The sequence below is a fragment of the Parambassis ranga genome, chromosome 5 (assembly GCF_900634625.1).
Source record: "Parambassis ranga chromosome 5, fParRan2.1, whole genome shotgun sequence".
NCBI classification, from domain to species: Eukaryota; Metazoa; Chordata; class Actinopteri; family Ambassidae; genus Parambassis; species Parambassis ranga.
Genome location: NC_041026.1, coordinates 7,355,931 through 7,372,377, shown reverse-complemented (window position 1 = coordinate 7,372,377; position 16,447 = coordinate 7,355,931). Strand labels below are relative to the sequence as shown.

Below are 16,447 nucleotides of genomic sequence, written 5' to 3'. Positions count from 1 at the left end.
AGCTTCTGCATCTCCCCATGGAGGTCCCCTAAGCGCAGCAGCAGGGACATTCGGTGGGCACACCACTGCTGAATCTCCCTTTCATCTGAGGGGGGAGATGGCATGTGGTCCACCCAGTTCACGGCATCATGGAGCCTTACCATGTGCTCGTTTAAGACCCTCCAACTGAAAAAGAGCTCCACCGGGTCAACCAATTGGTCTGCTGGGTCCATTTTTAGGTCAGATCACTCTGTTGTGTTCGGTGCGTGAATTGGACCCAAATGCAGACCAAAGTAGTGTTTAAACAAAGGTGAGCTTAAATGAAGCCAAAAACTCAGTCCAGGGTACAAGAAAGACCAAACTAAACTGCGACTGAGCAACAAAAATACAAAGCTATACAACAAACCTGGGGAGAAGAAGTTCATGGCACGGGGAGTGACAAACACAATGATCTGACTAAGACAAAGGGAAGCACAAGGCTTAAATAAGGAGGGTGAAACACAGGTGAACACAATCAGGGGGGAGCTAATAATCAGGGCGGAGGAACAGAAGGAGAGAGGGAAGGACTGAGGAGGAGCAGAGAAGGAGGAGGGAGGAACAGAAGGAGAGAGGGAAGGACTGAGGAAGAGCAGAGAAAGAGGAACCAAATCTCAAAAATACTAATAAATGACAAGAGGGATAAACAATAAGAATACAAAACCAGGAACAAACACAGGATCATAACATCATCTTTTTAAAAACAACAAACTTGTTTGTTCTCCTTAATGATAAACACATCTGTCCCTGTAATTTAATCACATTCATTGAATGATTAGTGATCAAATTAATCATCAATCTAATACACAACATAATATAAAACACTGAGAAGTTGATAAACAGGAGATAAATACTTTGTGTAATATACAAATGAAGAGAAAAAATAAAAATAAAGTATAATTTGTCACCTTCAGTGTGTCCGTAGAGGAGTGTGCTGAACACTGAAATAAAGATTAAAACCTCATCAGACATCATCAAACCAAAAGAAAGTGATCAATCACAACATTAAAACACTATATATACACAATGTAGATGTGTGGAGCCAAATCCAGCAGAACTTCAGTGTAAAACAGAGACATATCAGCAGCCGACGTTCATAAAGACACCAGTCTGCTCAGAAACACTCTTCAGAAACAACAAGTCAGAAATGTACTTACAGAATAAGTCCAGCACACAGAGCAAAGTGTGCCCCATCCTCACATCCAGCACAACTGAACAAAGTGTTCTATCTATTCATAATTATAATGCTGAAGGCAGAAGTGACGTTTCCTTAAAAGGTGTGATCAGAATGCAGAGTATAGACTCTTCCTTCCTTTGTGCCCCTCCAACTTTAGACAGCAGCTCTGACCACAGCACATGGTTCACACGGTTACATTTCCTGTCCTCTTCACACATATGAACATGTTTCTCTGCCAAGGTTTAGTCTGGTCTATAATGTATGTGTGAGTATAGACTCTTCCTTCCCCTTTGCCCCCCTCCGACTTTAGACAGCAGCTCTGACCACATCAGTTTCACATGGTTATATTTCCTGTCCTCTGCACACATATGAACATGTTTCTCTTGTCCACATCTTGAGTTTAGAGCAATAAAACTTTGCAATACAATAAATAAAAGGCATCATTTAACCTGAGAGTAGAATCTATAGATAACAAGCTAACTGCAGTGTCTACCAAGGTAACATGACTAAACACTAAGAAATATAAAGACATCAGACATCAATGTTTCTTCTAGCTGCTGCTGTCAGGCCTGTAACACTTGTGTTCTAAGTGTTATTCTTCCTCTTTTTAGTAATTTACACTCAACAAAACATGATGTGGTTGGTCTTTAGTGCACAGATGGCACAGATGAGCCTGCTATCTGTCTACAACGCAGCAGTATGTCACTGTTTGTAGAACAGCAGTCCAACTTTATTCAATTTATGACTTTATCATGTGTCAGTGTGTAATTAAAAAATCAGTCTCACCATTGTTCTTTCTGTAGAAACACACAGAGATCAGGAGAATAAAGAGGACTATTCCAGTGATTGGTCCAATGATCAATAGTACAGGAAGTGAAGAGTACTAGTCTGTGTTGTTACTTCTAATGTGTAGGATTGACTGTTACTTTATCTATCCTTAAGGTCGAGTTGGCATGATTCTAGTGTCCACTGACATGTTCAACAAACACTGGAGGGGTCATGACACATTTTCCATTTGTGGTCTTGGTGTGCCCTCTAGTGGTGTGAAGGTGCTGTGCATCGTGTTCAGCAGTGCATTATGAGTACCTTGATGAAATATGCGAACGCACCTCAGCCCCTCTGACCTGGTGGTGGCTCGGTTGGTAGAGCTCCTGCTGTGAACGTTGCGATTTCCCATCATTTCATTTCATTTCAACTCGGACTTCAATGGAACACAGAGACCAACAGCAAAAGTGAGTAAGCTGGCTAGTTGAGGTGTTTTTATCATCCGACAACAGTCACATTAATGTAGAAAAATAACAGCTGAATTCATCCGAACAGCCTGCTCCCAGCCACAGGGGGCAGTCTTCTGTCTGCACTCACACCCACACTCTAAATATTGCTGCTCTTATTAATATTATTATCATGGATTCTCTTCCTGTCACTTGTTGACACAACACAGCACTGACATGATCAGGCAGCATGTGTGCTACCCAGCAGGCCTTTACTGCCAAGGATTAAGTGACCTTTGACCCCCACAGGAACACAAATATTTCTGCCAAAGGTAAAGTGATAAAAAGCAACAACTCTACCACTGTTACCACGACACCACCATCTACTCCTGACTTAGTTCCTCATTTAGTGGCAGATAAAGATATATATGTTTCTGCATAGAGCTGTTCCTTTCTGCTGTATTTTTATATGTCTGCACACAAGATATGACAACAGGAGACAAAGGACAGCCACGACACACTCAGCTGTTTGAAGATGATACATGTGGACAGTTTTTAGTGTTTTGTCTTTTTCTGAATATTTGCTGTAAAGGCTGAAAAGTTAGAAGTGTTTTACTTAGAAAGATGGTGGAGCCATTGGGTCAAATGATACACAGCTTGGAGCCACTGACAGTAAGATGAAGCACAGAGAACTCACAGAGCAGCTTCATTCAATGCTTCAGACTTTAATGATGCAGAAGATGAGAAAGAAGAGTTCACTCTGTGAAACAGAGTTCTGCTAAAAGCATCCTTTGCATAACACATTCAACCTGTTCTAATTACAGAGACAGCCTAGCTCCTGTTTACGTGTCACTTCATTCTTTAAGCAGCGTTACAGCCAGAGATGAGAAAAGAAGACATGAACACAGTGGGGATGAAGATTATCACCAGAGTGTGTAAACATGTGGGGAAAATCATGGAAACTTGTGTACTAACCTGCTGAACTGAGTGTCTCTGTCTCATTCAGGGCAGTTCCATCTTTAAGGACAGTTCAACAGAGCAGATGAAACATCTGAAGGCTGCACACAGACAGAGATGATGACAGTGTCATACTCACTAGCAGCAGTGGTCAGAGCCATCACTGCACACAGGAGTGCAGACACAGTCAGCAGTTTCATGGTGATGTTTCAATGTTCAGACGTCTCCTAGAAAAAAGTATTTCTCATATTAATGTCTCTGCAGGAAACAGACAGCCTGCAGTGACTGACAGTTCATTCAACAGAGAAGTTTGTAACAGACCTGATGAAGAATGATCTACTCCTCTTCCTCCTCACAGTCAGTCTGTAGAGTCAGAGCAGTGATGAACATGTCTTATATACTTGTTACAAGGAACTAAAAACTCACATCCGTGTTCCCTTTATGGTCAGAGGTGGAACAGCCAATCAGAGCTGACTGCATGTCACCTCTCAGTTTTATCACAGGACGTTCTTGACTTATTTACCATTATTTTTGGCTATAATCCAGGTAGCTAGGTCTGCCTCCTGTTGTTGGAAAATGGCCACCTCCCACGGAGAGTGTGCATCCAGTTTGACCTGCTGGATTCAACAGAAAGCCCTGAAGAAGAACGCCCTGACCTCTTTGCTGTGTCTGATACCACTGAAGCTTGGAGCCAGATCAGCTTCGGAACATGAACGTTTGGCTGCATGGCACATCTTCATTGGCACCCTGGGGATCCTCCAGGGTCAGAACAGGAAGGCAGGGCTAAAGGCCCGCCACAGTCCAAACTGGCTATTCCCAAAGTCACAGTTAGCGCCACCACAGTTCCAAAGTAAAAACACTCCAATGACTCAATAGAAAATCCCTCAGGCTCAGAGGGTATCAGTTCCAGGGAGGGAGCTGGAGCTGGCGCCTTGGCCGAGGCTGGGGAAGCGGCCCAGGCAGGGAGCGCCGGATCCTGCCGGTGGATGTTCAACCTCACAGCTCAGAGTTACTGAGGCTCCAGGACTCAGCCATGATGGAGACACAGTGAGGACAGGTCGGGGTTTAACTGTTGGAAAGAGATGACATTAAAATCTCTGAACTATATTAAATTATTTAGAAAACATCCAACTCATCCTTAACTAAAATCCAGCTCTGAGGTGACTTCTTTCACACAGTTCACACAGCCAAGAATAACAGAATTAGTTCTTCCTCATTCACACCTGTGAGATCACATGTTGGTTACATCATGCTAACAGTTTGACCAACGTCTGCATCCGTTCTCACACTGCAGCTGTGGCTCAGAGCACTATGACATGGTCCAGAATAGTAATATATCCATATAAAGACAAACAATGAGCTGTAAGGGGGATTCTGCTGATCAAAACTCACACCACTGCAAAGGTTATGACCACAGAGCACGAACACTTCCTGTACACAGTCTGCATATACAAAGTAACCATGATATCAGAGACCACAGATATCAACCATCTTGCACATTTTCCACACATTTAATTTTACACCCTGTGAAAGACCCCCACATACAACAACAGAAAAGGCGACAATGACGACAGACAACAGCAGGGCTGATGTCACCCACTGGCTTTTAGACATTGAAGCAATACATTTAATGCAGAGTTTTTAACCCAGCAGGCCAGCAGGGGGAGCCACAGTCCACCACAGAACTACCAATGATATGAGAATCAGAGCTGATGCAGGGTGAAGAATAAAATGAAATGTAAAAACCAACTGTTACACTGACAAATCCAAACATGCATGCTGTGTTACTGCTGCACAATCACCAAGACCTGTTCCTCCAGCACAGACAACAGACCAACACTTTCACATGTATGTACACAAACTCCACAGAAACATATTAAAAATACAATTACACCAAAAACACTGGAGACATGAACTTTATTGTAAATCTGACCAAATTTCAACAAAAACATATTTTAAACTCTCATAATCTGTTTTCAGTGAGAACAGCTGATAAAATGTGATCCTTGAAAATAGATCATGGATTATTAGATATATGCAATAACTGCTGGTGTCACTGCTAAAAAAGCTGTGCTGATACATGAGGATACATTCAGAGCTTAATACAAAAGATAACAGATGTAAATAATAATAATGATGCAGTACATGAACAGTAGAAGAGGCGTGTGTTTTTAGGACAGTATTCAGAGCATGAAGTACATCAACATCAAATAAATGTACAAGGTTCAGATTGACAGATTCCCAAAACCAAACAGCTTCTGTTTGGTTCTGTTTGTCTCTGCACAGCCCTGTAAGAGAAGCACAAAGACAGAACATGGTTTATCACAGTCATCCATCATGTGGCACTTTGTGGAGAATAAATCACTCACAGTATGAATCCTACATGGCAGCATGAGCTCCGAGAGCTGCTCCTGCTCTGATTTCAGAATAAACTGCTGCATCAGCAGCTGCAGGAGCTGATGTTCCTGTGAATGGAGGCCTGATTCATTTAGAACTGTAATCTGATCATTCAACATCATGTTGTTCTTAACCAGCAGTGTCCATTTATACAAAGACTGACTGTGTGTCACGGCTTTAAGTCTTTAAACATGACGTAAACTGTGGATACATACATGTAAATACTGCACAATAACAACAATGGCAGCTGAATGCAGACTTTACTGTACCTGTTTTATTCTTGGCCTTTCCTTTCTTGTGGTGGATGATCTGAGAATACAGCAGATTATCTGCAGCAGGAGCTGATGGTGGAGCACACGTAATGTGTGAGAACATGAACAGTTCAGCTTCATGTTATATCTGTCTGCAGCACGGGATTATTCCATCTCAAACTTTTAGGAACACCCGAACCTCACACAGACCATGTAGAAGATTTGACTCTCTGCTGCCATCTACTGGTGATATGATGTAACTAACAGCATGCTGACCCAATAATTACCTGCAGTGTGGTGCTATGACGACACATTTCAACACAAACATGACTGTTGTAGGCGACTGTACCTGCTGTCTTCACTTCAGAGTAAACACACCCCTCCTCTTCCTCATGTGTCCTCTCTGTTGAGACAATATTTGACAATAAAAAAACAACATCTTTCTTAACTATCATCTCATTTTCTACACTGCATGTATTTGGAGTACTCACTCTTCTTTCTAAACTTCTTCAGCTCAATTACAGAGTATGTGACATCTTGGGGTCCACTTGCTTCTGTAATATACACACATCTATATTTATACAATTTTATTCCAAACCTTAATGTGAGCTGAATGAAGAAAAGTTAAACAAAAGTCCACATTAGTATGTAATAAGTGCTGACCATTGAGAGCAGAGCAGTGTTCATTCGTACTGACTTCCTGATTTCTGTTGGAGCCCTGACTGCTGCTCTCTGACTGGAACAGCCTGTAAAATAACACATACAGTACATTTAATACAGAAACATGAAAGCACTGATGCATGTTGAAGAAAAGTTTAGAGATGAGTGCTGCACTAACCTGATAAAGCAGGAATCTGTGAAAAAAGACATTTGTTGTTACATGGTTTTATAATGTAAAAATATTCCGCTGTCATTCTGTGTCACATTTAAAGTTTATAGTAAATAAATGATGCATCAGAAGAAAAAGGTCTCACCTTTGGACTGTCTGTAGTGATACAGTAAGAGCACAATGACAAAGAATAATATGATTCCACACAGCAGTCCAACAATTAATGGCACTGAGGATGAGGAGCTTTCAGGTCTGGATACAACTATTAGAAATAATAAACATACATTAATACACTTATATTGGACTTGGTGTCATTAGTACAGACAATAATCAAAACAACATTACCGTAATATACCAAAAAAGGAGCATCAAACATCTTTGCTCACCTTTAACTGACATCCAGCTCTGAGGTGACTTCTTTCCTGAATGTTCACACCTGTAGAAACCTTCATGTGACTCTGACACTGCAGAGATCTTCAGCTCCCCTCTGGTATCACTTTGAACAAGTTTGTCATTTTGATAGAAAAACACATTGGAAAGTTTGTTTTGTCCTCTCAGTCTGCAGCCAAGAATAACAGAGTCTCCTTCAGTCACAGTATTGACAGGACTCTCCAGGACAATGTCTGTATCTGTGAGACAGTCAGAGGACGTCAGTCAGAGATCAGTCAGTGAGGTGGAGGTTAGTGTATAGTAAGAACTCACCTACCATGTACAGAGATGTTGACTGTGTTGCTGAACTCTCCTGATGCAGACTCACACCAGTACACACCAGTATCAGACTGTGATGTGTTGCTGTTACATGTGGATCCAGTCATTGTTCCCCAGTTAGAACAGGATGACAGACGTCCTTCATCAGAGAACTTCCTCACTCTCCACTCAGTAGAGTTTCCCTCACAGGTCAGTGAGACAGACTCAGAGGTGAAGTGTTGGACTCTGTCAGGATTCACTGTGAGAGACGCTGCTGGATGAAAACCTGAAAAACAAAACATGTCAAAGGAACAAAGTAAGAACACAAAAATGACACGATGAAAAAATGACACACAACCAGCTCATTCTGATTCTCTCAATAAACAGAGGAATCACAGTGACAGAATAAATTCTTCTTACTGAGAGGACAGAATCAAACTGACCTGCAGACCAGACAAACTTTGGGTCACTGTAATCAGAGTGATACTCTGGGTCTCCTCTTCCAGCTCTGCACACATATGCTGCTGTGTGTGTCTGTCCATGAATGATGTAGGAATCCTGTGCAGTCCCATCAGTGCTACCAGGCAGCAGCTCATAGCTGTAAGACCAAGAGTTCTTCGACAGACCAGGAACAGCTTTATACCAGTAGAACCTCCATCCTGCAGGTGGATGTTCAACCTCACAGCTCAGAGTTACTGAGGCTCCAGGACTCAGCCATGATGGAGACACAGTGAGGACAGGTCGGGGTTTAACTGTTGGAAAGAGATGATGTTAAAACAGACTGTCAGAATGCAGATTTAGAGTTTTATCAATAAAATAACACTTACTGCCAGATACTGTCAGTCTGACTGGATCACTCCACTCTGTTGTTGTATGTTCATTGTTCATGTAGCCCTTACAGCTGTAGGCTCCACTGTGTGATGAAGAAGCAGAACTAATCCTGTACTCATTCTGATTTGAAGGTTTGTTGGAGTCTGGTGCTTTCCATTCATAACCCCACTCAGTGTCTCCTCCTTGGATCTCACATCTGACACTGATCTTCTCTCCTTCATATATCTGAGTCCAGTTAGGTTGCAGAGTCACAACAGGTCTGATTGAAGCTTTGAAACACAACAAGTTCATATCTGTTCATATTTGATTCATCCTGATACAAGATCACAGCAGACATTGTGTGTTACATACAACTCACCAAGTGTGTTGATCTTCACTGATTGGCTGCACTCTGTGTAGTAAAGTGGGTCTCCTCCTCTTCCTCCTCTTCCTCCTCTGCACCAGTACTCTCCTTCCTTTGAGACTCTGATTTGTTGGTCTGAAAGTGAAACAGCCTCCTGTGTGGTCAGAGGTTCAGAGGATTTCTGATCTCTGTACCAGAAGTATTTCCATCCAGAGGACTGTTTCACAGAGCAGGTCAGAGTCACACTGCCCCCTGCTGGTAGGACCGTCTTGTCTGCATTCAGTGAGGCCTGAGGTTTATCTGCAGTTAAGTTTATAAGACAAATAAAATAAGTTAAAAATTAGAGTATGAATGAGTAAAGAAAATCTGTTACATCATGATCTCCAAATATAAATGAATTCACCTCCAGTAAAGAATAATGGATTTACTGGATTAAAATCATTTTGTTGGTTTTAGTTATATTTACATGAAATCATTACAGAACATGACCCTTTATTCTGGATAAAAGATGTCGATCTTACCTGATACAGTCAATGTGAAGGCATAACTCCACAATGTGTATAAATTCTCTTTCCTGCTCCAACATCTGTATTCTCCACTGTCAGCAGAGGAAGCTCTGTTGATTCTGTATTCATTGGATGTTGAAGGAATGTTGGACCTCTCATGTGTCCATTCATACGTCCACTGACGTCCTTCAACTCCCTGAATGTCACATCTGAGGGTGATCGTCTCATCAATGAATATCTGAGGCCAGCTGTGCTGCAGAGTGACTCTGGGAACTGTTCACATAGAAACATCCAGTCAGTCAGCAGAAAGTGTGATAACCTTAAATATTTCTTATCATATTGATCTTTTTAACAGCTGAACTCTGTAACAAAGTGCTGTGCTTTGGTGTCCCAGTATTTACTCTGATTACATTTTATGCTGACATCATTTTATTTCATTCAATAAATTCCAGTGATTGTTTTTCATTAGTCCAACAGCTCAACATTGTTAATATTCCTCTGTCCACTTCTGAAGAGAGACAGACAGGTTTACTCCACAAAAACCAACTTTAAGGGGAAGAAATGCAACAAAAGCTTCTGATTTAAAACATGGAGCTCAGTGGTGCTGAAGAAGAGGAAGTATTAACACAGTAACAAGCAACATTAATATAACTGAGGTGCAATTTGGATCAGTCCTGTCTAAAAATGAAGAAAGTAAAGTTCTGATTTTTCAGCATCATCAGAGCAGGAGGAGCTTCTGACATGTAATCAATGTTTTTTGTTTCTGTTGGTAACAAAATGTCTCTTTTCTTCATTACTGACAAACACATGAAACATTTGAAAAGTTCATGTTGTTTCATTTCAGAACTATGTATTAAACTCACCAGTTTCCTTAATGGTGACTTCACTGCTGATATATGTGAAGAACACTGGGACTCCTCTTCCTCCAATGCACTGATAGATTCCTCCTTCTGAAACACTGAAACACTGACAGTGTCTGATTGATCATTTACTGATTGAGCTCTATAATACACTGAGCCATGTCTGATCCAGTAGTACTTCCACCCTGAAGAGACGTCCACAGAGCAGGTCAGTGTTACGCTGCCCCCTGCTGGTATGACTGTCTTGTCTGCTCTCAGTGAGGCCCGAGGTTTATCTGCTGTGAGGTTTGCAGGGAAAAACAAAGCTAGTTAAAAGATTATGTTAGGATGAGAATTACTGAAAAAAAATCACTTTTGATTATGACTATAACTATGACAATTTGTTACAATGACAGTCAATACAGGTTTATTTTGTAAAATTTCACCATGTCTTTTAACCGTTATAAACTCATTTTGAAACAATTAATTACAAAAGGAAACAAAAAAAGCAAAAAGGAAAGTTTTTAAGGAAACTTTTATGATCTCTTAGATGAAATATGATATTACTTACTGGCAGATACAGCTAAGGTGAAAGCATTACTCCACTCTGTTGAGGAGAACTTGTCCACTCTCTGTTTACCTCTGCACCAGTACTGTCCACGACTGGAATCAGATGCAGTGATAACCCAGAGTTCACCGTGTCTTTGAATTTGTTGTGAGCTGCCTGTTCTCCATTCAAACTCCCACTCAGTGTCTCCTCCATTCTGGATCTGACATCTCAGAGTTATCTTCTCTCCTCTGAATATCTGAGTCCAGCTGGGCTGCTGTGTGATCACAGCTTTATGGGAAACTGTTTCCAACAAACACACAATGTGGATAAAAACAAGAATTTAACCAACAGATAAAAACACATCATTATCAGGAGTTACAGTGATGTTCATTATGAATGGAAGTGATTTTATTTCAGAACAAAGACCCTTCATTCACCTCTTTTCTCCACTGTGACAGCACCACTGTACTCTGTGTAGTAAACATGGTCTCCTCCTCTCCCTCCTCTTCCTCCTCTGCACTGATAGATGCCTCCTTCTGAAACACTGACAGTCTTACTTGATGCTTCACTTTTTATTATCTGAGCTTCAGAAGACTCTGAGGTACGTCTGTACCAGTAGTACTTCCACCCTGAAGACACGTCCACAGAGCAGGTCAGTGCTACGCTGCCCCCTGCTGGTATGACTGTCTTGTCTGCTCTCAGTGAGGCCACAGGTTTATCTGCTGTGAGGTTTGTAGAGAAAAATTAGAGTATGAATGAGTAAAGAAAATCTGTTACATCATGACCCTTTAATGAGTCATGAATAAAATCAGTTCCAGCAAAGATTCATTACAAACAGGAACCAAAAAGGAAGGTTTGTAAACACTGATATTGTCATGAAACTTCAATCACTTAAGTGAAGAGAAGGAACTGGAACTGTGCAGAACACTAAGTTACTCTGATATTCTTTGACACTGTGAGATGTTTTACTGGATTAAAATCGTTTGGTTGGTTTTAGTTATATTTACATGAAAACATTACATAACATGACCCTTTATTCTGGATAAAAGATGTCCATCTTACCTGATACAGTCAATGTGAAGGCATAACTCCACAATGTGTATAAATTCTCTTTCCTGCTCCAACATCTGTATTCTCCTCTGTCAGCAGAGGAAGCTCTGTTGATTCTGTATTCATTGGATGTTGAAGGAATGTTGGACCTCTCATGTGTCCATTCATACGTCCACTGACGTCCTTCAACTCCCTGAATGTCACATCTGAGGGTGATCGTCTCACCAATGAATATCTGAGGCCAGCTGTGCTGCAGAGTGACTCTGGGAACTGTTCACATAGAAACATCCAGTCAGTCAGCAGAAAGTGTGATAACCTTAAATATTTCTCATCATATTGATCTTTTTAACAGCTGAACTCTGTAACAAAGTGCTGTGGTTTGGTGTCCCAGTATTTACTCTGATTACATTTTATGTTGACATCATTTTATTTCATTCAATAAATTCCAGTGATTGTTTTTCATTAGTCCAACAGCTCAACATTGTTAATATTCCTCTGTCCACTTCTGAAGAGAGACAGACAGGTTTACTCCACAAAAACCAACTTTAAGGGGAAGAAATGCAACAAAAGCTTCTGATTTAAAACATGGAGCTCAGTGGTGCTGAGGAAGAGGAAGTATTAACACAGTAACAAGCAACATTAATATAACTGAGGTGCAATTTGGATCAGTCCTGTCTAAAATGAAGAAAGTAAAGTTCTGATTTTTCAGCATCATCAGAGCAGGAGGAGCTTCTGACATGTAATCAATGTTGTTTTGTTTCTGTTGGTAACAAAATGTCTCTTTTCTTCATTACTGACAAACACATGAAACATTTGAAAAGTTCATGTTGTTTCATTTCAGAACTAATTATTAAACTCACCAGTTTCCTTAATGGTGACTTCACTGCTGCCTTCTGTGTAGAACACTGGGTCTCCTCCTCTTCCTCCTCTTCCTCCATAGCACTGATAGATTCCTCCTTCTGAAACACTGACAGTGTCTGATTGATCATTTATTGGTTGACCTACAGAATACACTGAGGTACGTCTGATCCAGTAGTACTTCCACCCTGAAGAGACGTCCACAGAGCAGGTCAGTGTTATGCTGCCCCCTACTGGTATGACCTTCTTGTCTGCTCTCAGTGAGGCCACAGGTTTATCTGCTGTGAGGTTTGTATAGAAAAATAAAACAAGTTAATTGTTGGCTGAATTACTGCAGGAAAATCTTTTCGGACACATTGTTGTGAAAACATGAAGATATGTACCACATGAGGTGATGTATGTTTCAGTAGAACTTTAACTGTTGTTCTTTAGATTATGTCTAATTCAGCACTTTGATTTGGATGAAAGGTGAACAGTTACCTGATACAGTCAATCTGAGTGCTTCACTCCACTCTGTTGAGGAAAATGTGTCCCTTCTACCCAGACATCTGTATTCTCCACTGTCAGACTCAGTAACTTTGATCCTGATTTTGTTGGATGTGGGATAAATGTTGAACTTGTCTGGTTTCCATTGATACGTCCACTGAGTTCCTTCAGCTCCCTGAATGTCACATCTGAGGGTGATCGTCTCACCAGAGAATATCTGAGTCCAGCCTTCTTCCAGGATCACAGAGGCCTTCATGGAACCTGTTCAAATCAAAAACACCCAGTTAGAATACAAAAGAGATTAAACACAAACATGTTATTTGTTTTAGTACTAAACTCAATGATAATTATGTGAATGCATGTTGTGCTGTGGTACATCTTAAAGTAACCACTGTCACCATGCAGTCAGCATCATAGTCTGGATTAACTCTCAATACTGACAAAATGAACAAGAGTGAGATTAGCTGAGGCAGACAGATGTCTGATGTAATGTTTTTCTTATAAAGTTAAGAGAATTATTTTTTTTTCCAAATCAACCTTCCACATTAAACAACATCCTCTTTCACACTGAGACTATGCTGTACATTCTACTAAAGCTGTTGTCTTGTTTACAACAAACAAACAAAACTTCAATGTGGTTTCAGAGAGCATGCAGACAGAATTAGAAGTGTGATGTAGTGTCACAGTGTGTCTAGTTCAGTGTCCTGTCTCACAGATCTATCATTTATTATTCACAGTGACTACAACAATATCCTGAGGTTCTGCCTGCAGACCTGCAGCTTTAAAGACTTTAAGGTAAGAACAAAAAATACATAAAAGACACACTGCTTGTCAGCTCACACAATAATACACAGAGAGAGAAATAATTTGCAATGTAAACCGTTGTAAATGTCTGTACCTGGGACTGGTTCAGTATTGTCTCAATGAGCATTAACGGTTGATTTATTAGTCTCATTAGCGTGCTTCAAGTTATGATCTATTGAGATGAACACTAAAGTCCATAAACTCTTGAGTTAAAATATGTTTACAACACATTGGTCCCTGTAATGTAGTCATATCCTTTTCAGCACTAATGATCTAACATACAACATAATATAAACACTGAGAAGTTGATAAACAGGAGATAAATACTTTGTGTAATATACAAATGAAGAGAAAAAATAAAGACAAAGTATAATTTGTCACCTTCAGTGTGTCCGTAGAGGAGTGTGCTGAACACTGAAATAAAGATTAAAACCTCATCAGACATCATCAAACCAAAAGAAAGTGATCAATCACAACATTAAAACACTATATATACACAATGTAGATGTGTGGAGCCAAATCCAGCAGCACTTCAGTGTAAAACAGAGACATATCAGCAGCCGACGTTCATAAAGACACCAGTCTGCTCAGAAACACTCTTCAGAAACAACAAGTCAGAAATGTACTTACAGAATAAGTCCAGCACACAGAGCAAAGTGTGCCCCATCCTCACATCCAGCACAACTGAACAAAGTTCTATCTATTCATAATTATAATGCTGAAGGCAGAAGTGACGTTTCTTTAAAAGGTGTGATCAGAACATTTCACCTACATCACCTTCTGAGTATAGACTCTTCCTTCCCTTTTAACCAACTTTAGACAGCAGCTCTGCCCACAGCAGTTTCACATGGTTATATTTCCTGTCCTCTTCACACATATGAACATGTTTCTCTGCAAGGTTTAGTCTGGTCCCTATAAATGTTATTGTACTTTAAACACTGCACATGCATAAAACATCAGACTGTTGAATTGAAGCATTCTACATCTTGTTGTTACAATAAAACTTTGCAGTACAATAAATAAAAAGCATCATTTATCCAGAGTGTAGAATCTATACATGTCCTCACTTTGTGGCAGAATGCTGTTTATTTGTGGCTGTGACCTCAGACTCAGGAAATGACTGAAAGGTGGAATCAAATGTTTGTTTCACAGCAACAAGAGTAACACCATCAGAGGACAATGTGTGTATATACAACACACACTGTAACAGATCTCTATACTGTTCATGTTTAGAATACTTTATTGCACAGAACGTCTGAATTAAAGGGAAAATTCACCACTTTCATTGATTTATTGATTGTGCTGAGTTAGCAGTAGCTGCCAATAAAAGATTCGCTGTGATGGGGTGAATGTTTCTGTGATACATCATCTATACATTGCTAGCTAGATAACAAGCTAACTGCAGAGTCTCACCAAGGAGTCTAGTGCACAGATAGCACAGATAAGCCTGCTGTCTGTCAACACCGCAGCAGTGTGCCGCTGTTTTTAGAACAGCAGTTAATTACTCACTCATGCTCCGTCTACATATTTTCCTTCTCTAAAACTTCGCCAGTATTTACCGTAATATCTGCAGCAATCAAGGGTGCACACTTGGTGGCTTTACTCATAACTCCATACACATATACTTACACTGCGCACCGCTCACGGGCGCGACGCGGTGTCAAGCTGTGACGTCCTGACGAGGAAGTGGGCAGGCAAAGCGTGCCGGCGTTTCTCTGCCCTTTAAATATAATATAACTGAGTAAATGTGGGAATTACTATTTCTGTGAACAGAAATATTGTTTGCATGGTTTCTATGTGTGTTTGGGAGGTATAAAATACTTACCTGTGTAAAAGAAGTATCAAGTCAAAATAATCCAGCCCAGTGGGAGGGGCAAGTGGGTTAACAGAGGGTGCTGTGGCTCCTCTGGGAGACTCTGACGATGGTTACAAGGCAGGTAACAGCTCCTGGAGGTAAATGAGATTGTCATTATTTTGTGAGTTATTGAAGAACTCAAATTACAACTTTAAGTATTATTATTATTTTTCTGTTATTGTTTTTTTATCACTTTATACTGCAATTTGGAGACTGGTAAAATAAAAGGGGAAAAACACCTATTTGCGACTACGCCTGTGATTTTTATAGGAGCGAACCCATGATAGTGATGTCCAAATGAATCAATGAAGCCGTAATGAACCACCATCAATTGTGTCGAGTATGGGTTCATTCATTCAATGCTTCGTTTCAGTGACATCTAGTGGTGAAATAGGACACAGTGTCTTAATTACATGATGAGTGTAACCAGGGTGTGTGATGTGCATATATTTTAGTTAAGACTGATTGATTGGTTGGTCAGTTGATTCTACAAATGTATGTATTGCAGTAGGAGCTTGTGGATATGCCTGGATAGTAATTTTTAGTAATTAGACATTTTTATTGTTAAAGAATACTTTTTCCACTGTTTTGAACTGAGCCGGTTTAAGCAAAGTCTTTATTTATAACATCAAATGTCACCAACAAACTCCTCAGTAAATATATGATCATATATGACCTGACTAATGGTAATATGTATGAACAGGAAATAAATGTAACCTTCAGTATGTCCATAGAAAAGTGTGCTGAACACTAAAATAAAGATTGGAACCTCCTGACTATGACATTAAAACACTATTTTAC

The 16,447-nt window shown here is 40.3% G+C and overlaps 1 protein-coding gene and 2 long non-coding RNA genes across 3 annotated transcripts; all 3 read right to left on the bottom strand.

The window, feature by feature from the left end:
- Nucleotides 1-5,766: 5,766 nt before the first annotated feature.
- Nucleotides 5,767-6,553, bottom strand: LOC114436699 (uncharacterized). The gene is made up of 4 exons (XR_003670719.1): nt 6,500-6,553; nt 6,358-6,411; nt 6,027-6,098; nt 5,767-5,825 (listed from the first exon to the last, which is right to left on the bottom strand). It is a non-coding gene; the product is annotated as an uncharacterized LOC114436699 (long non-coding RNA).
- Nucleotides 6,554-6,684: 131 nt separating this feature from the next.
- LOC114436715 (uncharacterized) lies at nt 6,685-7,006 on the bottom strand. The gene is made up of 3 exons (XR_003670735.1): nt 6,983-7,006; nt 6,847-6,862; nt 6,685-6,754 (listed from the first exon to the last, which is right to left on the bottom strand). It is a non-coding gene; the product is annotated as an uncharacterized LOC114436715 (long non-coding RNA).
- A 492-nt stretch (nt 7,007-7,498) lies between these two features.
- Nucleotides 7,499-14,442, bottom strand: LOC114435446 (basal cell adhesion molecule-like). Its single transcript, XM_028405119.1, has 6 exons — nt 14,422-14,442; nt 14,173-14,205; nt 12,982-13,248; nt 8,714-8,998; nt 8,457-8,624; nt 7,499-7,539 (listed from the first exon to the last, which is right to left on the bottom strand). The coding sequence occupies exons 3-6, from the start codon at nt 13,241-13,243 to the stop codon at nt 7,499-7,501; spliced, it is 756 nt and encodes a 251-aa protein (XP_028260920.1). The 5' UTR covers nt 13,244-13,248; nt 14,173-14,205; nt 14,422-14,442.
- Nucleotides 14,443-16,447: the final 2,005 nt, after the last annotated feature.